Here is a 21,252-nt window from a genome sequence, read left to right as displayed (position 1 = left end):
ACCCAGTCTACGGAACGGGCTACTGAACGCATAAGAAACATGTAATTCGTTTACAAGTATTATATTAAAATAATTATCCCAAGTTATAAAAGTTTGTGCCACGTGCATTCAAATCAATTTTATTAAACCTTTTCAAAAAGTGTTGGTTGAATGTATTTACCAGTGTAAACTGAAGTATTTTCCCAAAAAGGTTAAGTGCAGGTACTAAGCGAACTAAGCTGGCTTTCTCCTAGCATCCTCAATAAGTCCCGCAAGCTTGGATGTCTAACTGTTGAACATGTTTCCTATTTATTTTGGATCCCATGTGGATAAATTTCGACTGTTGTGATACATGATATTACAATAACATTCGGTTGAAATATATCTATCTTTTGCTTCCGCTGTGCATTTAATATTGTGTTGTTTGACTGTAATGTTACCAACTACGTCACGATAGTCCCCTACCGGGCCCACCGGTGAAACGTGTGGAAATCGGGGTGTGACAGAACCGGCTTGCTAGTGCACCAACCCCTATCTTCTTCGGGGGATGGATATACCATCTCTTCAAGCACTTCGTGAACATACCTAGGTCTTTCGAAAGGAGCCCATGGTCGGGAAGAGTGGATGTACACATCTGCCTCTCCTTGAACCTAATCTATGAGGCGGAAGACGGGTTGGTTAGCTTCCAGAGGATGCAAGGGCATGCATGGAACCTGCAAGAGGCGCTAGTCCTTCACGCTCCATAGTTTCAACAACCTCCCCACTACCAGTACCAGCCTCCCGATGATCCGGGCTAATCCTCCTCACAAGGAGGTGGTTTTCCTAACTTTCAAAGTTTACATGATCTGTTGCAGGAAAACCTTATGTGCACCAGGAACACCTACAACCTCGCCAACAACACATACAACCGGGTCAGAGCCATTGAAAGAAACATCTCCGATATCCAAGATGACATCGGGAACATCCGGGAGTACATGGTGGGGCATGGAGGAGGAGGTGATGACGAAGATGAAGACATGGACTAGGCGGGTGGAGTAGGTGCAGGAGCAGCTGGTTGGTAATCCCACAGGTTAACCCCTCTTTTCTATCGAACAATTTCCGGCCTGCGTGCCGAGTGTTGAACAATTTACTTTCCCTAACTCTTTTTATTTTTTTGCATTTGTTTTTAACTTTGTGACATGGATGTTGAACTTGGTAATCTAGGATGTTTGCTATTGTTTGGTGTGGTGTTTATTGATAAAACAGGTATATACGAGGCTTAGAGTACTAAACATTAGTACTACTAAAGCCGAGATAGGAAAACCGGAGCCAGAAACCTGTTTTTCACCTTTGCAGATTGTCTACATAGGGTCGTGTCCGGCCAACACGCCCCCGTGCCCACTTCCCCAGACCTGCTGTTTGTTTATTTCTGCACATTTTTGCCAGACACGGGGCCGTGTCCAGCCAACACGCCCACGTGTCCACCTTCTGTAAGTTTTCGTTACTGGCACCTGAACACGGGGTCGTGTCTACCCGACACGGGGCCGTGTCCAGGCGCCCAGTAACATAAAATTTTGCTTTTTAACACCCTTTTACACATTCAATCAACCTAAAAACTTATTTTTGGGACACATTGTGGACAATGTGTAATTTAAGTGTGGGGGGATGCTAAAACTTTGAATCTTGCAAGTCCTAATTAACAAGCCTTACACAAAACTCTATTGGAACCGCTAATCACCCCAAATTTTTTCAAAAATTTTCATTTTCTTTTTACTTGTCTAGGTTTAATTTGGGAATTTCAAGTTCTAACAAGGTTATATTTTTACAAATTTACAACCGATAGCGTCGTGATAAAAAGAACCAACATAAGAAAATTATGAAACGACATGACAAACTTAGTTAAAATTTGATTATATATACTTGATCACATAAAAACCCATTCCCATAAAAGTGAGTTTTGAGCCTTTATTGAGCATATAAATACATATCTTTACACTAAATGCTCATTTTTCGTTTCTTGTGTGAATAGCCGCTTAGTTCTTACGACTCTAGAACTTGCCACGACAATGCATTCCCGGTCCTTACCAACTTAAACCTGAGTAAGTAAATGATGGAGGCATTAGGACTAACCCTTTTTCTTTCTACACCATTATTTTTTTCTTTTTTCCACCTACCCAAAATCCCCCTATTTAACCCCTTTGAGCCTAAACCTTTTCATTTCTTAACCCAAAACAAACACCCTTTTTACCCACCTAAACCTTTTTTTATTTTAACCCTTTCTTTTAGTAACAAAGCTCGGTTTTTCTTAAGCCTTATAATTTTTTTTTGATGAAACCAAATAAACAAACAATTTTATCAAAAATAACTTTGTTTGAAAGAAATGGTTCATCAAAACAAAATAAATTGTCAAAAATAAAAAGTCTTTCAAAAACCGACGCTTTTTACGCTTTTCGCCCTTTTACTAACCACTAACCCAACCACCTACCTTTAGCCCAAGCCTAACCCTTCACCTAAAAAGTCCTCTTGATATTTACAAAGGTATATAGTTAAAAAGGAGGAGGATTGATTGCTTGCAAGCTTATGGTAGGAGTAAGTTCCATGCCGCTCTCGAGTGATTCACTAAAAATACACCTTCGGCCGAGTGTTGAGTGATCCCCCGTGAGGTATGTGAACTTGTATATAAATGGAATTTTAAAGAGGCATGTTATGCCCTAATAAGTAATTTATCCTATGAAACGTTTTTAATAAATCATGACGAATAGGATTGTAAATAAATAAAAATAAAACTTAATAAAGAATCTTGGAAATCCCAACACTCTATGACAAGCCCAAAAAAAACCTTCTCTTCTACCCATTCCATTTGGGAGTGAAAAAGCCACATTATAAAGAGTTTTGCTTGAGGACAAGCAAAGATTCAAGTGTGGGGGTATTTGATGCGCACAAAATGCAACATATAAATTACATCAATTGTGGCATAAAACTAACCCTTTTTTAGTACTAATGTTAGAAAAAGTGTGCTTTTGTCTTCCTTTTGTATTTTCAGGATTAAATGAGCTCAAATAAATAAAAGAAGCAAAAAGGCAGCTAAATCTAACATAAATACAAGAAAAGGAACAAACGTGGCATGCCCGGCCTCCCGACAGCATCTTCCCAAGCAAAATAAGGAAACAGAGGGCTGAACACGCCCTGTGCTCAATGAGCACGGGGCGTGCTCAAGTGTTAGCAGAAAAGACAAAGTGGTAGAAGCTTCCATCGCCCACCACGGGGCCATGCTCAGCGGACACGGGGCCGTGGTCAACTATAAGATTCGCGAAATCCAGGCAAATCTTGATAGTACAGATATGCTTCTACACACGGGGTCGTGCTCAGCGGACATGGGGGCTTGGTCAACTAATGCAGACAAACTGCATTTAATGAAGAAAGAGAGGAGGATGGACACGGGGCCGTGCCCGAGCTTCTGTTCAGCCTATAAATAGGAGTGCTTGGAGCTCTTGCAACTCATCCGTTGGCACACCACCTCTCTCACACTTCACCCACCACCAACCACCATCACAACACCATCATCAACCACCATCATCCATTGTCCATCATAGAGTGTGTGAGTCATCTCGGGATCCAAGATTGATCGTAAGAGTTCTTGAAAATCAAAGGCCATGTTTGCCTAAGTCTCTTACATCACTTGGTGAAGACAAGTGTTTAGTGTAATACTTTTTATTTTTAATCTTTTGCACTTTTTAATTGGTTATGTATTAATGACTTTAATAACTAGTTTCTTATGTTGAAGGTGATTCTTCCTTATCGTTTGTCCGTGGTGTCTTGGCATTATTTTACTGTCTATACAAAATAAAAGATTTTCACCATTCATATCTCCACGGTCTATATGGAGGTATGTTGGCTACCTGGTCGGGGGTTAAGGGAACGGTTTGGTAAGAGTCTTGCCATTGTTCAATGTATAGATCCTGCAAAGGACCTAGGTCAAATTTAGTAGGACCTCCTTCAATACCCAATGGTATTGGATGGCGGGGGTCCAAACTCTTTGACCCCTCATAAGTTAAACTACTATTAAAACTTTAACCCGGCTACTTAGGACTGTATCCCTGCTGACTCAAACTACTTAGCCGAGGGTAACGTCGCCTTCAAAAGAGGGGCCCACCATATTATGCATTAATAACTTAATTAATTATCTTTTAATAATCCGACCCTTTAGGATTGTATCCTTGCTGACTCAAACTACTGGGTTGAGGGTAACGTCGCCTTCAAAAGAGGGGCCTACTACAATAACTAAGATAATCTCTTAAACAAGTGCAAAAGTGCGAATATAATCAAAGGTTACACTACACACGAGTCGGATCCAAGTGATTCATCTTGTCTATCTGTTTTTACTTTTATTTTACTTTTCAGCATTTTAGTTAGTTTTATTTTTCTAGTTTAAAAATCTTTTTCTAACTTTTTGATTTGATTAGACGTTGAGGATAAACCGGTACTAAAAGCTCTTGTGTCCTTGGACGACCTCGGTATATTACCAACACTATACTACGTCCACGATGGGTGCACTTGCCCACATGTGTGTTTAGTGTTAGTAAATATCGTGTTTATAAATTTAAAACTTGGCTAAAAAGTGTAAAAAGGGCTTAAAATATACACCTAAAATATAACACACTTCACGCACATCACCAGACTATATAAATTACATTCGTGTCTATGGCACACTGTTCTCTACCTTCTATCTGAGTTCTTTCTTCTCTTTCTTTTATCATTTTCACTTCGATTATCAACTCTCTATTCATTTTACAACACATCACTGGTAAAATGATTTACATCTGCCACTTAGCTGTTCATAGGACAAAATCCAGCCAAAATAAGCCTAATGAGGTGCAGCTACAACACCGGTGAACAAATTGTTGATTATATCATTGAACATGTAGCCAAAACATAAAACCTTAATCATAAACTTGAGCATAAAAGTATAGGCACTTACATGTGGGAATGGTTATCTTTGCGGATGATGATGAAGCCATAATTCCCGTCAAGATGTTCTTGGTTCCACTTTAGAGTGTCCTCTTGGGATGGATCAAGATTTAGAGAAAAGTAAAGTATGGAGAGTCCTCATTTGGTGTAGTTTATTCTCCTTTTATACTTATGTTATGGACACTCAAAGGGTAACCCTACACATTCTCCTAATGTCATTATTTCCATCAAATAATGACTTATAATTAATCTTTAGGATACTAATGTCATATGGTTGATTGTATTTAGATGATCAATAAAGGCCACAATTATATAGAAGTCTAACATTCTCCCACTTGGCCGAGTGATCACTAACGATGAGTATTAAGTAATTTTGGCCAAGTTTAAAATACTCATAAAGTCTCATGTTGAAACCATAGCAGGGAGTTACAGTCATTCGAATTGAAGTCAATTCGAGACCCCCAACAATCATACTAAAGTCTCACTATAAAACACTTAATCGTAAAACCAAAATGACTGAAATAAAATCCTTAGGGTAAGTAATTACCTTACAAAAGTTTTGTTTATAAATCATAAGGTGCGCACAAACATTAGTATAGACAAAATAAAACATTCAAGGAAATAGTAATAGTTCATACACAGTGTATGCTTTCATACAAGGTCTTTACTAAAACCCATTCTTATAAGATCTTGGAAAGTTCTGGGTGGTAGACCTTTAGTCATCGGATCCGCTAGCATATCTTTAGTGCTTATGTGCTCGATACAAAGATTATTTTCCTCTACGCGTTCTCGAACGAACAAAAACTTTGTATCGAGGTATAAACCAGCTTCGCACGTTGCATTGTACACTGCAACATATTCTACCATCATCGTTGAGGTTGTTAACTGTTGCTTATGACTCTTCCATGAAATTGGTCCGCCTGCAAGCATAAAGATGTACCCCGAAGTCGATTTCTTATCATCTTTGCATTTAGCAAAGTCAGAATCGGAATAGCCTACTACTTCCAAGTTGTCAGTTCTTTTGTATGTCAATTTATAGTCTTTCGTTCCTTGTAGATATCGCAACACTTTCTTTGCTGCTTTCCAATGATCTAGGCCGGGATTAGATTGATATCGGCCTAGCATTCCAACAATATATGCAATATCGGGACGAGTGCAGACTTGAGCATACATCAAACTTCCTACTACTGAAGCATAAGGTATCAATCTCATTTGCTCCTTTTCAACCTCTGTTTTTGGACACTGAAAAGAGCTAAAAACATCTCCCTTAACTACTGGAGCCACTGATGGAGAGCATTGTTGCATGTTATAACGTGTAAGAACACGATCAATATAAGCCTTCTGGGATAGACCTAATATTCCATTAGTACGATCTCGGTGTATTTCGATGCCTATTACGTAAGAGGCTTCTCCGAGATCCTTCATGTCAAAATTTTGCGAAAGTAATCGCTTTGACTCATGCAACAAATCTAAACTGTTACTCGCCAAAAGGATATCATCCACATAAAGGACAAGTATAGCAAAGTTGCTCCCACTCATTTTGAGGTAGGTGCATTGATCCACTTGATTCTTGATAAAGCCTTGTTTTTCAATAATTTCATCAAATTTTAAATACCACTGTCGTGATGCCTGTTTTAACCCATATATGGATTTCTGTAACTTACAGACTAAGTGTTCCTGACCTTTAGGTTTAAAGCCTTCAGGTTGAGTCATAAACACATCTTCATGTAAGTCACCATTAAGGAAAGCAGTTTTGACATCCATCTGATGTAACTCCAAATCAAAATGAGCTACCAATGCCATAACGATTCTCAAAGAATCCTTCCGTGAGACAAGTGAGAAGGTTTCTTGATAATCAATTCCCTCCTTTTGAGTATAGCCTTTAGCACCCAATCGTGCTTTGTAGCGTTCGACGTTTCCATTTGGGTCTAATTTGGTTTTGAATACCCATTTACATCCTACGGGTTTTACCCCCTTGGGTAATTCAACCAATTCCCAAACGCCATTCTTTTTCATGGAATCAAGCTCATCAATCATAGCTTTATTCCACTCAGAAGATTTATCACTACTAATGGCTTCATTATAAGAGGTTGGATCATTATACTTTCCTAAATCCAAATCAGCTTCATTAAGGTAGGTTACATATTCATCAAAGTTAGTGGGCCTTCTTGGCCTTGATGACCCCCTAAACTGATTTTCTGGTTCAACAAGTTCATTAACTGTAGGACCGTATTTGACAGTCGTGTGAGTCAATCAGAGCTAGCAACTACCGAAAATGCAGCGGAAATACAAAATCGGCATGAATCAAAGTAGAAATGGAGTAGAAACAGAAGGAAATCACTTTAAAACAGTTTTCTCATTCAATCTTCACAAAATACACGAGCAGCAGTTCGGCTACACGGGAGACATGAACGTGCAAAATGAGAAAACAACTTGGGTATTTATAGGGGAGAGGGTTTCGCTTATATGACATGTCCATATGAGCGAAACCTCAAGCTAGGGATTTCGCTCATATGGCACAATGTCCATAAAAGCGAAACCTTGACATTAAAATCAAACTTTTACATATCCAACCCCTATACAATACATAATTAACACATCTAGACCCTATACATTGATCAACTAAGACTAAGACGCAGGCTTTAGAGATTCGTGCACCAACAAACTGCCCCTTGGATACAGCCGCAGTCTTCAGTCTTGGTCTTCAGGTCTTCACAACGACTTGAACTTTTCTTCGTGCTGCTTAGGCTTCCTCCTAAGTGCATTCCTTATCATGTTGTTCTGTTTCTTTCTTGCTTTATCTTCTTCAGCTTAAATATGCAACCATTTACCTCTGTTCTCATCAAGCTTTTTGACGTTCACGAGCAGCTTTCCTTTTGACTTTTTCTTCGAGCGACCACCATGAAGACTTCCATTTACTTTCAGAGTTGATACTTTTCTGAAAGCAAAGGGTTGCAACTCGCTGAAATTGCATGGCCTGCTCTCTGTCCTCTGGCTGATAGTGAATTTTGTTTATGAAAAGACATTCGATATCCTTTGCATAGCAATTCACAAGCCACATAGGATCATAAACATGAATCTCTCTCAATTTTCCACCTGCTCTGTAAGTAATCACTGCTTCAGTAGTAATACAACTATAAACCCAGCCCATGAAGCCTTTGTAGAACTCTTGCTCCATTGGAGGAACTGGTATAGTCTTCATCGTTTTCGGCTTTTTCACATTCAGAATCGTTTCTTCAATTCCTGTCACAGGATCTCTTCTCGTAACTCTTTTCGGATAGTGTGGCTTCTAGTGTTTGAAGTCTCTCAAAGCCTCGAACTTTATCAATCCCCACATAGCAATGTCGTTCTTCCTGACATTATATCCCAAAGTTCTAACCTTTGACAATTCATCCAGATCCTACCATGGAAGTGACATAATATCATGTAACTTTTCAAAATACTGCACGCCACATTCTATTCTTATCGCATACGCATTGATCTGAGGTAAGAATCTCCAACTAATAATATCACCGAGAGATACGCTTCTATCACGTTGATAATACTTCAAAGGCCGTTTGAACTTCCTCACATGACTTTCTTTGAACCACTTTTTCCTTTCTTCTTTTGCCATATCTTTTGGAGTACCGTCAAAGTTTTTATCTTTCAAAATTTCAGCAACTTTTCTTCGCAGCTCATCACGATTCTCCTTAGTAAAGAATTCCATCAATGTTGGCAACTATGAGGTATCTTCATCAATGCTTTCATCATCTGCCCAGTCTTCGACTTCAACCCTATCATACAAGTCAGCATCTTCAACATACTTATACTCGTAATCACGCTGCTGATTGATGTCAAAGGCATTCAATTCTTCTTCAAAGTCGAATTTAAAGTCAGGATCCACCATGCGAGTCATTTCCTTAATTGCTTCCAACGTGTAAGTATGGAAATGCTCTCCTTCTTCACGATAAGTATCTAACCTCAAGATCAACTTTTCAGCTTATTAAACATTCTCTACATCACCTGACTCCCCCTATCTATCAGCTCCCCCTGATTCTTCGTTCACGGAATCATTCATCAAATTATCAACATTCTGTTCAGCAGAAGCTTCAGTAACTTTCAACCCTGTACCACCCTGAGCATCATCGTCATCATCATCTTTACCTGAACCATGATTGCTCGCAGAATAGACTTTCTCATCTTTGCCACCTTCCTCTTCATCCTCCTCCTCATCATCTTCATCACTATCTCCAATCAACTCATCCATAGGAGTATAATCCTCATACAGACCAGAAACAACAGAGATAGGCTCGAGATTTTCAACCACCATTGAAGGAAAAATCGATCTTTCTGTCACTGCAGAACTTCCTTCAACTCCTTTGCCTTTGTCTTTTATTTGTTCATCTATTTTGGCTTGACGTTCAGCTCTGAGCTCTTCAACTTGCAGCTCTTCAAACTTTTTCTCTACAGATGTTCCGAGCATGCTTTCAACAACTTTATTCAGCATAGAACTCGTGATCTCTGAAAGCTTTAGCTGCTTCAAGTTCTTTGTTCTTCAACTTGAAATACTCATTTTGTTCGTCACGTCGAGCTTTTTCTTCTTCCAGCTCAGCAACTCTTACTTTCAAAATATCTATCTCTATCTGATCAGAATCAATCTTTTTCACCAACTCTTTGTTATCATTCTCTAACCTTTTCACACGCATTTCTAGAATTCTTTCACGATCCATAACTTTCTTGTTTTCAACGGCTAGCTTCTTGTTCTCAGCAATCACTTCATCAACCTTCTTTTCAACATTCCTTACTTGTGAAGTGTTGGCAAAATCAAAATCTCCTACATCATCAAGGCTCACATTCAAATTTGAAGGAACATTAGGAAAGTTTCTGTATCCTGCAGAACCCGTTGTAAGTTGACCTTGGGTGAGTGGAGGTGTTTGAAAAATTTCTTGAGAGGTACGAAGGGTTTGTTGTGGTGGTGGTGAATGATGTAGTGGTGATGGTTGTCTTGGTGGTGTTGGTTGTTTTGGTGGTGAAGGTTGTTGTGGTGGAGTAGGTTGTCGGGGTGGTGATTGGATTGGTGATTGTGGCGGTGTTGGTTCATGAGGTGGTGTTTGCGGTTTCTTGGTTTCTTTGGTTTGTTTCTTCTTTAGGACAATCTTTGGTTTTGATATCTTTTGGTGTAGCCTTTCTGATCTTCGGAGATATGACTTTCTTTCGAGCTCGAGCTTTCTTTCTACCTCCTGGAGGAGATTGTGATTCGGAGACATGTTCTGGAGAAGGAACGTAAGCATCATCATTGTCCTTTTCCCGTCTCTTTCTCAACAACTTCTCTTGTTTTGTAGCTTCCTGAACTTTTCGTAAATGTTCAGTCTCGTCAATCTCCTCATCTGAAGAGCTCGTGGAGCTTGTAGTATCTTTATCCACATCATCTCCCTCAATATCATCAATAACTTTCTCTTTTCCTTTCTGGACTTCAACATTAACAACTTTATCAACATCAGCAACCACTGTTGGCCCTGTCTCTAAGACATCAGTATCAAACAAATCATCAACATTAAATGGATCTTCTTCTGCAGCTACCACTGTTTCCTTTTCCACAGTGACCACCTGTTCATCTTCTTCAGGTTCATCAATCAAAGATGTTTTTGCAGCTTTCTTTTGCTTCTTCTTTAGTTGTGAAGAAGATTCCTCATCCTTTTTAACAATAGGTGTGGCCTTTCTGCGTCTTCTTCCTGTTTCTTTCACATACCATTCATTCTTTGTGCTTTTGAAATCTTCAAGAATTTTCAACTCTTTAGCATACGCTGCCTCTTTCATTTCAGCTTCATTCCTCCAGTTCTGATGATCAACTGGATCTGGATCAGCATAGTTAGCATCTTTTATAAAACTAAAGAATTCTGCACCAACTTTCGGTTCTGGATGATTCGGGTGGTATCTCACAAGCTGTTTAAGCGTATCATTGCTCATGTGTGATTGTATCAACAAGTCATCTTTTATGTTTCTGTCAATTTCTAGATAAGCGTGATCAATCATCATCTGCACAAACCTCGGATACATCCAACTCTTGCTGCCTGTCTTGATATTCTCAGTCATATAGTGGAATACAATGTATGAGAAATTGTACTTTTTTGTTCAAGACTAATGCCGTAACCATATTCATTTGATAATCACGCATCGTATCATAACTTCCTTTCGTATGGCTCAAAGACATCAACACACAGTGAATAATGAACTTGTATGGCTTTGTAAACTTTGACTTCAATTAATTTCCTGCATTCAAAGCTCCCTGATAACCCATTCTTAACATGCATCCTTTCACCATTCTTTCTGGAAATCTCATTGGAGAATCTGGTTCATCTGGAAAGCTAACAACTTCACGGATAAGCGCTTCAGTGACTAGAATCTTTTCCATCTTGCCATGCACCTCAACAATTGATGAAATAACTTTGTTCTGATCATCATAGCTTGCATTTTTCCAGAATCGTTCTATGTGAGATTGTACAGTGGTCTTTGATCAGTCAATGCCTTCTGGATGGGAATACGACCCATAAACTCCAATATACCACTAAACTTTGCTAATTCCGGGTGTTTCTGAATGTCCAAATCACAACAACTGTTGTGAAGAGGATCAAAGACAACACTAGATCCCTGCAAATCAACATCACATACACTGAGAATTAGATACTTAGAAAAATTCATCACAACAATTTCACTTGAAAACTCTAAGTGTATTATGAGCGAAATTACAAGTGTTCATTAAGAGCGAAATTACAAGTGCACTAAAAGCGAAACCACTTATGCACTAAGAATGAAATCACACCATATAACCTTAAAAGCGAAACCACAGATTGTGCATAAGAGCGGAACCTCATGATGTACAGATAAGCGGAAACACATGATGTTCAAATGAGCGGAACCACATACAACCCTAAAAGCGAAATCATCAACAAACACTCAAAACTGATCAAATCTCAAAATTGAACCCTTTAATCTGTTAACATGATAATTCCGACACTAAGGGTATATTTTAATTTTAATTTTGACATTATATGAACCCTAGATCTAAGTCTGCAATGTCCGGACATCAACAAACATCAACCAACAACAGATTTGAAACAATCAATGCATAATAATATGATATACACACTAAGACGACTGCACATGATTGATTTTGAGTTCTGATTTAACTGTTAACATCCTAAATCTAAGCTTTGTTCAACAGTTCTTGCTGACAGTTCAAAATAAGCATGATACAGGTCAAATTGGAAATCAAACAACCTTGCCCATGATTGTAAACTATGATAATCAACAAGATCTGTAAAAATTTGGGCAGCACTTCGCCTATAGATGGACGTTTTAGGGTTTCGCTTTAAGTCGCCGGAGAGGATGAACTTAAGAGCGAAAGGTGTGAAAAATGACGATTGAGCGGAACCCTCTGGCTTATATAGTTGGTGTGGTTTCGCTCTTGTGACCACAGACATATGAGCGAAACCACATGAGACATACAAGTGAAACCTCATAATAAGCAACCATATGAGCAAAATACCTTTTAAGTGACAAATGAGCGAAATCATGTTGAAGTTTTCAAAAATCTTACTTTTTAACCCTTTTCTGATTAAACACCGTCACACCCAGTTAACCAAGTCCAAATCAATGACCTTCGTCAACTGCTTGGCCTACCAAGTCCAAGTTAATGACCTTGGTTGACCGAATTATGAAGTACACAGTCATTTCATTCTGAAAATAGTTCAAATGAATGAACTTTTGAACGTTTTGAACTTTCAAACACATTTCAACTGTCAAACACTGTACCAATTACTGTTTTGCATCTCCAGCTTACCCAGCCCTCATCAAACACTGACATGTTCTGCACTAAGCTTTGATCTTCCGATTCCCAATGTCAGTTGTCGAAAATAAAATGAGAAACTAAAATCTTTTTGGATTTTTAACTGGATAAACTGAAAAACTGTACACACAATATTTTTTGTGAGTGTGTTAGGGGATCATATCAGCTGCCGACTAGACACTAGCACCGTTAAGCTGTTATTTCATTTTAAGCATTAAACAATTCGCGTAGATTACCGATATATTGATCCTCTTAAATTCTCACAAAAATTTCAACCTGTTCGGGATACAGAATTAGTGTTTTAGGACTTAAACATCTACATGTGTCCCACCTCGGTATATACTCCCGTATCCAGATCGCAGTATTCAGTCTTACAGGTGAGTATACCACAGCTGATATCTGTTCAGGGGTAGGTGCGAGGGCCGTGAGAGCTCAGGTCAATACTTCCGTATACGCAGAGAGATGACGGCTTCGACTTTAAGGTGTGTCCCCTTTAGAGGATCTTTTGTTTTCAACAGCAGCGACTATCAATTTTATTGTTTCATCAGCATGCTGAGGGCGAGCTTATATTTCAAAGCTTTTTGCAGAAAGTATTATCCGGGGACAAGGTCAGTACTTCCATACAGCAGCAGAAGTCCCGGGATAATACCCCAGATATCACTGAGCATAAAGACCTAGTATCTCAGAATACGGGACCCTTCAAACAGGATTTCAGGGGTTACCTATATATCCTGGAGGTGTTCCCCATGTAAACTCAAGTGAATTTTATGTTTATATCCCAAACTGATCTACTGATTTTGCGAAAAGGGGTTACCTATATATCCTGGAGGTGTTCCCCACGTAAACGCAAGTGAATTTTATGTTTATATCCCAAACTGATCTACTGATTTTACGAAAACCTACCGGCACATCTTTAGCGAGACTGCTTAATTGCATTTTATACATTACAATTCTTTAGCGTGATGCGTCCGTCTAGCTGATGTACTATCATTTCCCCTATTCTACACAACTCTTTTTGAATCTTTTTAATGTTTTTGGATTTTTGTATTTTATCATGTTTTTGTATTTTTCTGCGAATTTCTCCCCCTAAAACTAAAACATATTTTTGTGTTTTGTTTTTATTGAAAAGCAGAAAATAAACTGTACAAAGAAAATTGACAACACTACAAAGGTTCACGTCAGATCGCTGCCCAACTCGGCTTCACATTCAATAACCCTCCCAGATTGCAGATTTTTCATCCCGTTTAACCTCAAAAGATAATAAAATCTCTTTTTATCAAATGGTTTAGTATAGAAATTTGCTTTCTGATCATCGGTGTGTAAGTGTTCAATCCGAATTAACTTTTTCTCGTGACAATCACGGATAAAGTGGTGACGGATCTCAATGTGTTTAGTTTTTGAATGGTGAACCGGATTTTTAGTGATGTTAATAGCTGCTTCATTGTCCACGTAGATAGGAGTATCTAAGAATTGCAAACCGAAGTCTCCCATCTACTGTTGGATCCAAAGGATATGCGAGCAACAGCTGGAGGCTGAAACGTATTCAGCCTCGCATGTAGAGAGCGCTACTGCGGTTTGTTTCTTACACTACCAGGTGACGAGTCGAGTTCCGAAGAACTGATACCCAGCAGTGGTGGACTTTGCGTTTTGCTTGCAGCTCCCAAAATCAGAATTAGCAAAACCAGATAAAGTAAAGTCACCTGATCGAGGATACCACAAGCCGATGCTTGGGCAGCCTTTCAAATACCGTAAAATACGTTTCACTGTGGTCAGGTGTGACTGCTTTGGATTTGACTGATATCTGGCGCAGAGACGAGTCGGGTACATGATGTCTGGACGGGAAGCTGTGAGATACATCAGAGAGCCAATGATAGATCGGTACAATGTCTCACCCATCTTTACTCCATTCTCGTCTGGACAAATTCCATGATTCTGCGCGAGGGGGTGGATGCAGGACTGCAATCTGTCATGTCGAACTTGTCAAGCACGTCCTTCATGTATTTCGTTTGGTGAATGAAGATTCCGTCGGGCATTTGTTCCACCTGCAGCCCGAGGAAAAACTTCATCTCCCCCATTGAGCTCATCTCGAACTTTTTCTTCATCACCTTTTCAAATTCTTTGCACAGGTCGTCATTGGTGGATCCAAAGATGATATCATCAACATATATTTGCACGATCAACAAGTGGCCTGCCTCTTCCTTAGTGAACAAAGTGCTGTCTACTGTGCCTCTTGTGAACCCGTTGTCCAACAAGTATTGAGAAAGTGTCTCGTACCAGGCTCTCGGGGCCTGGTGAAGTCCGTACAACGCTTTGTCCAGTAGATACACCTTGTTTTTGTGCACTGGGTCTGTGAACCCCGGCGGTTTCCCTACATACACTTCTTCTCTGATTTTTCCATAAAGGAAGGCAGATTTGACGTCAAGTTGATATACTTTAAAATCTTTCCATGACGCGAAGGCTAGAAAAATCCGAATTGCCTCAAGTCTGGCAACCGGTGCATAAACTTCATCATAATCTGTTCCTTCCTGTTGACTGAAGCCTTGAACCACAAGTCGCGCTTTGTTTCTCACCACGACACCTCTGTCATCACGTTTGCACTTAAAAACCCATTTCGTCTTAATTAGCTTTTGATTCTTAGGCAGATCGACAAGTCTCCAGACGCCCAGCTTTTCGAACTGTTGCAACTCCTCCTGCATTGCATTCACCCAGCTATCCTCAGTTAATGCCTCTTTGTAGGCTCTGGGCTCTATCTGCGAAATAAAACATTTTAATGAGACTTCTTTCTGCATATCAACAATAGATAAATAGAAACATGTAAGAGCTCGGTCTATTTGATGTCGGGTTTTGACACCACTTTGTAGGTCGCCAATAATTTGTTCTGAAGGATGGTAAGACAACGTCCTTGGCATAACATTGTCAGGCACATTCACTTCCGATTCCAAGCTCGATATGTCAAGATCAACCGTTTGATCCTCAGCTTCCGTTGGATCCTTGTCAAAAGTCAGAGCGGGTTCCGCTTCTGAGTCGTCAGATTCGTCAAAAGATGGAGCTGGTTCCTCTGGTGGTTCGTGAGCAGTTCCACTCGGTCTTGCTTCATTGTCGTGAGTACCTACGGTGGGTTGAGGAACTACTGCCGGTATAGGCACTTGATCCTGTGGCATATTTTGCTGATACTGGTACAAAAGTGCTAGTTCCACATCACTCGGCTCGACCGGCAGATGAAACGACTCCCAGAGCTTGTCATAGTCGAACAGGAATCTTTGTCCAGGAAGTTGTGGTGATGGAGTATGCTTCTGACAATCCACATGTTGGACTTGAATCACCTTCCCCAGGCATGGTACGAACACCCTCTTCAGCGGGCTTGCGTAACCTACAAAGAAACCCTCATTAGATTTAGCGCCAAATTTACCATTTTCATCAATAAAAGTGCAAGGAGACCCAAACGGCTCCAAAAACTCAAGATTCAGCTTATAACGGTGCAGCAGCTCAAAGCAAGTCTTTTTATACTTCTTGACAGTGAGAACTCTATTCAATATGTAACAGGCTGCTGATACTGCTTCACTCCAGAAAAAGATTGGTAGCTTGGAATCGGCTAACATTGTACGGGCTGTCTCAATCAGGGTCCGATTCTTTCGTTCAGCTACGCCATTCTGCTGTGGTGTGTACGGCACACTGAATTCATGAAGAATTCCCTTCTCGTTGCAGAACTCGTACATCTTGTTGTTCTTGAATTCCGTTCCGTTGTCGCTCCTAATCCTCCGGATTGGCAGTTTGTACACCGTTTCCATCTTCTTGAAAAGCACCATCAATGACTCAAAAGTTTGATCTTTTCGTTCCAAGCACACTACCCAAGAAAACCTCGTAAATTCATCAGTCACCACCAGGCAATATGAGTCTCTGCTGATGCTCTTTACGTTGATAGGCCCGAAGAGATCCATGTGCAATCTCTCAAGAGGTAACCTGATCGTGTTCATGATCTTCAATGGATGTGACTTCCGAGTCTGCTTTCCTTTCTTACACGCTACACAATCATCATTTAAGTGAAAATTCTTCAGATTAACACCATCAACTAAATCATTGTGTACCAAAAAGTTCATTTTGCGAACATGAATATGGCCCATCTTTCGATGCCACATTATCGAATCTTTTTCTGTCGTTTTGGTTTTAGACACAAAACACTGTTTCTGATGAGATGTTGGCGTTGCGACGCTCATATCTAAAATATAAAGATCATTTTCCCGCGGGGCGCGCAACAACACCATCTCATCAGGGATTTTAAACCCTGGTTTCAACACAACACATTCAGTTTTTGTAAAGTGTACACTAAATGCTTTATCACAGATTTGTGAGATACTGAGTAAATTGTTTGTTAACTCCACTATGTAGTTCACTTTGTCGAATGAAATCACGCCATTTGACAGCGTTCCTTGACCAACGATCCTTCCACCTTGATTCCCAGCAAATCCAAGATAGCTTCCGTTTATGGATTTGACATCATAGAGCAGAGCAAGCGTCCCAGTCATACGCCTTGAAGCGCCACTATCCATAATCCACTTCGATAGTATAGACTTGGGCAGCCCCTGCACACATCAAATCAAATTTATTCAAACAATGAAGCCCAGGATTTCTTGACTTCTGACACACTTCCAAACCCAACATCACACTTTTCATTTGTTTTCGGAAAATCAAATGTGACATTTGGAACCTCTTCTATCACACTCGTTTTAACTTTGTCAGTTAACTTCATTTTCAAACTCAACCACATCATCTTTAAAAATGTTTGAATCAATTTTCAAAGCATTCTCCATCTTCTTGACTTCAACAGACGGTTTCGACTTTGCGACCCAAGATTGATTTTCAAAAATTTTTGTCTTAGGGTAAATTTTTGAAGTCTTTCAAGTCTTAGAGGATTTGCCAATCTCGAAAGTCGATTTCGGCTTATCCTCCGACTTCAAAGATTCACCTCTCTTCAAAATACGGATCGGAGAAACCATCGGCTTTTTGCCTTTTGTGTCAGTCGGAGATTTAGGTCGAGGTTTTTGAATGTTTGACTTTTGAATAGTTGGTTTAGAAACAGCTTGTTTTTGAACACTTGGTTTTGAAACAGTTTGTTTTTGAACACTTGGTTTTGAAACAGTTTGTTTTTGAACCGGTTTTACAACAACAGGTTTCTCAATCACTTTCTGACACTGTTTCGCCATATGTCCGATTTCACTGCAGCGATAACACACCCTTTTGTCATATTCGACAAAACTAGATTTGACTGACTCTTCTTCCAACTTCTTTGCTGCATTGAAATCGTCCACAGCTTTTTGACTGAAAATATAATATTTCTCATCGTCAACACTTGGACCAGCGACAAACACATCAGTTATCATCTCTTTCGGCTTAAACACCTGCTTAGCCATTTTCTTTTCAAACCCGATTCCTTTGTTTTTAAGATTATTTTTCTTGTTGTGACCTTTACCATCCCCATCTTTCTTTCCCGAACTTGTTGGATGTGATGTCACAAACGACTTCTTAGGTTTTGAAAAGAATTCATTGTTATTAACTTCGTTAATGTTCAATTCAACCAGTTTAAACACTTTTTCAACATTTTCGATCTTGACATTCTGAAGCGGGTACTCGAAGTCGGAATAAAGTTTGTCAGTTCCAACCATAGTGTATACCACCATGATCGGATCTTCATTCGCACTCTTTTCCGATTTCGGTACATATCGATCTAAGAAATTCCCTTTATCTTCAGAATCACTAACAACCTTCTCAGATTGAGCATTTTCAGATTTCTCACTCTCCTCATCCAACACCTGATCGACAACATTTTTGAAAACCTGAGATTCGTTGTTGGTACCGGACGGGGAAAATGTGACATCTATGGTCTCAGGCAACTCCTCTTCTATCGATCTCAGTTTGAGATTCAAAGCCGCTTCCACCCTATCTGGATATTTCTGTGTGTAATGATTCCACATTCGGGGTGGAACGCTCCTAAAGACTGGTGCCGTATGTGGCTGTTGGGGAACAATCTGATCAAGAACGTACGATGAAGCCACATAACTCATTAACTTTTTATCAATCCGATCGTTTTCAATTTTAACTAATTCGAGTTCTTTCTTAAGCGATGCGATTGTATCTAAATGAAAATTGACTTCATTTTGTTTATCTAATAGTGTTGCTTTAGCCAATTTTGTAGCTTTATCGTTTTCAACACTTTCCTTTTGTATCATCTTGATTGACCTGGCGAGAGTATCATACACCTCTTTAACTTGGCCAAGGTCAAACTTAATCATATCAGCATGGTGTTTTAATTCCTGATACTTGGTGTCTTTTTCAAGACACTCCGTGCATGGTTCTAAACACTGTTTGCATGGTGTTTCAGGGATTGAAACAACCTTTTTAACAATCTGCTCTACACAATCAGTTTTACCGACATTGTCTGACTCAGACTTAGATATTTTGACAGATTTGATCTCCTGAACTCCAGATTCCTCTCGTTTGACAGACACACTACTGACAGACTTTGACTCCTCGGATTCTGAGTCTACCTCTTTGAGTTTTCCCATTAGAGCTTTGTCAGCTATGTCTTTCAAAGCTTCTCCAGTCATCTCTTTCGACACATCTATCAACTCTTCAACGACTTCTTTCTTTTCTTCAAACCTTGGGCATGATCCGGTCCTTGGTTCTTCAAAGTAACCTGCAAAAGATTCAGAAATGTTAGGAGGCAATACAGATTTCATTGAACTTCCCAAAACTTCCTGCTCAGACTGGTAGTAATATACTCCAGCAGCTATTTCTTCCATATCGACCGCATTATCAGCAGAAACCTCTTCAACAACTATAGAAACATCTTCAGTAACTGTTTCCGGTTCAGACACTGTCTTAGAAATTTCAACAACTTCTGCCATCATTGCTTGTCCATCGCTACCGGGGATATACTTATCCCAGCTGAAACCTGCAGCAACCTTTTCATCGTCTTGATTCACGATCAGCGCCTTTTCCGGTTTATTCTCAGTCTGTGGCCTTTGAACAGTTTGCTGTTGATTTGGTCGGTGATAGATAGCTTGCCTGTAGTAGTCGTTGGTGAACGGGTTTTGATGATTGTTTACTTCACGATTGGGACATTCTCGTTTGAAGTGACCGCGTTCTTTACATTTAAAGCATGTAACTTTCAACTTATCAAACCCTAACTTTTGATCGGGGCCTGATAGACTGTTCCGGCCTGTAATTTCCATGAAACGTTGAGCCCTACGCACCAAACTCAAGCTCTTCGGGGTTGATTTGGTCGTAATCCTCCTTCGTCATGTCAGGATTACCGATCCTCCCTGCGACTAAGCCCTCATAAGCCTCAAGAACAGAAGCAAGCATTGCTATGTGCTGTTTTGCGGCTGTTTCCGTGATCTCATTACCATTTTTGATATTCACCGTAATATTGCACTGAACCCCAGAAACGTACGCCTGATGATTGGATCCTGTTGAGCTTTGATGTGAAGGCTGTTCCTGAGCTTTGACATTTGGTTCAAAGTTCGCGAATGGTGAAGAATTGCCGGATTGCGGAGTGTTTGAAAAAACACTTGAGGTGTTATCAGCAATGAACCCTGTATGTATTTTTGGGCTTTGATTGGTTGAAACTGTAGGATTGCCTTTGTAATACAACGATACATCCTGCTGCACACTCGCTGAGTTCATTTTCTTGATTTTTAGCAATTCCAGCTCGTGAGCTTCAGTCTTCTCGATGAATGAGCTAAGGTTAAGATTCACAAAATCAGAATTGTTCTTCAACATCATTAGATACGTGCCCCACTCATCATACGGAAGAGCATCACACAACTTATCAATCCATTCTTCATTCGTTTTTGTAATTTCCAAACGCTTCATTTCAACCACAAGATGACAGTATCTTTCGATTAACTGCTTTGTCATTTCTCCTTTAATCCCGGTAAAAATGTCGAATTCCTTCTTGATTAAAGCCTTCTTGCTTTTAATCATCGAAACACTGCCTTGGAATTTCAGCTTCAACGCTTGCCACATCGACTGAGAATTATCTTCATGTTGTAGTAAAACGAGAATATCTTCTTTGATGGCCTGTTGCAGAATGCTCACCATCTTCTTTTCAGCCTTGAAGTCAATCTGTTCAGATTCTGTCAAACTCCCGATGCCCTTTTCCAATCCCATTCCATTAACTGGTGGTACATACTTCGCCTCTATTTTCATCCAACACTCGAAGTGATTGGCTTGCACCCAGTTTTTGAAACGTCCTGACCAACCCGCGTATTCATCCAAACTCATAAGCTTCGGAGGCTTTTGCATTGTCCCTAATTCATTCTCCATGTTAACGTTCTGAACTATACTCGCTGGACTTTGCGTAGCCGTCAAACCGCACCCCGCAAACAATTTATAAAAATCTTGATGTTCCATTTTTAGTGACAAATTTCCAAAAATGTTTAACTTTTTGATTAACAGGTTGTTTTTATCGAAAAACTTATAACACAAACTGAGTTTCCAAC

At 39.7% G+C, this 21,252-nt stretch overlaps 2 protein-coding genes across 2 annotated transcripts; both read right to left on the bottom strand.

Annotated features, from left to right (window-relative positions):
• Positions 1-8,938: 8,938 nt before the first annotated feature.
• Positions 8,939-9,388, bottom strand: LOC110914348 (acidic leucine-rich nuclear phosphoprotein 32 family member E-like). Its single transcript, XM_022159147.1, has one exon. The coding sequence runs from the start codon at positions 9,386-9,388 to the stop codon at positions 8,939-8,941; it is 450 nt and encodes a 149-aa protein (XP_022014839.1).
• Positions 9,389-9,401: 13 nt separating this feature from the next.
• LOC110914347 (uncharacterized protein DDB_G0286299-like) lies at positions 9,402-10,998 on the bottom strand. Its single transcript, XM_022159146.1, has 2 exons — positions 10,143-10,998; positions 9,402-9,739 (listed from the first exon to the last, which is right to left on the bottom strand). The coding sequence occupies exons 1-2, from the start codon at positions 10,996-10,998 to the stop codon at positions 9,402-9,404; spliced, it is 1,194 nt and encodes a 397-aa protein (XP_022014838.1).
• Positions 10,999-21,252: the final 10,254 nt, after the last annotated feature.

Source organism: Helianthus annuus, chromosome 15 (assembly GCF_002127325.2).
Source record: "Helianthus annuus cultivar XRQ/B chromosome 15, HanXRQr2.0-SUNRISE, whole genome shotgun sequence".
In the NCBI taxonomy this organism is placed as follows: Eukaryota; Viridiplantae; Streptophyta; class Magnoliopsida; order Asterales; family Asteraceae; genus Helianthus; species Helianthus annuus.
This window is presented reverse-complemented; position numbering and strand designations above follow the sequence as displayed.

Bases quoted from the DNA above. Each gene is read 5' to 3' on its own strand.
- LOC110914348 (XM_022159147.1), bottom strand. From the start codon at position 9,388: ATGCTCGGAACATCTGTAGAGAAAAAGTTTGAAGAGCTGCAAGTTGAA.
- LOC110914347 (XM_022159146.1), bottom strand. From the start codon at position 10,998: ATGACTGAGAATATCAAGACAGGCAGCAAGAGTTGGATGTATCCGAGG. The intron at 9,740-10,142 runs GTAGAAAGAAAG...TTGATGATGTAG, and splicing joins ATCACAATCTCCTCCAGGAG to GAGATTTTGATTTTGCCAAC.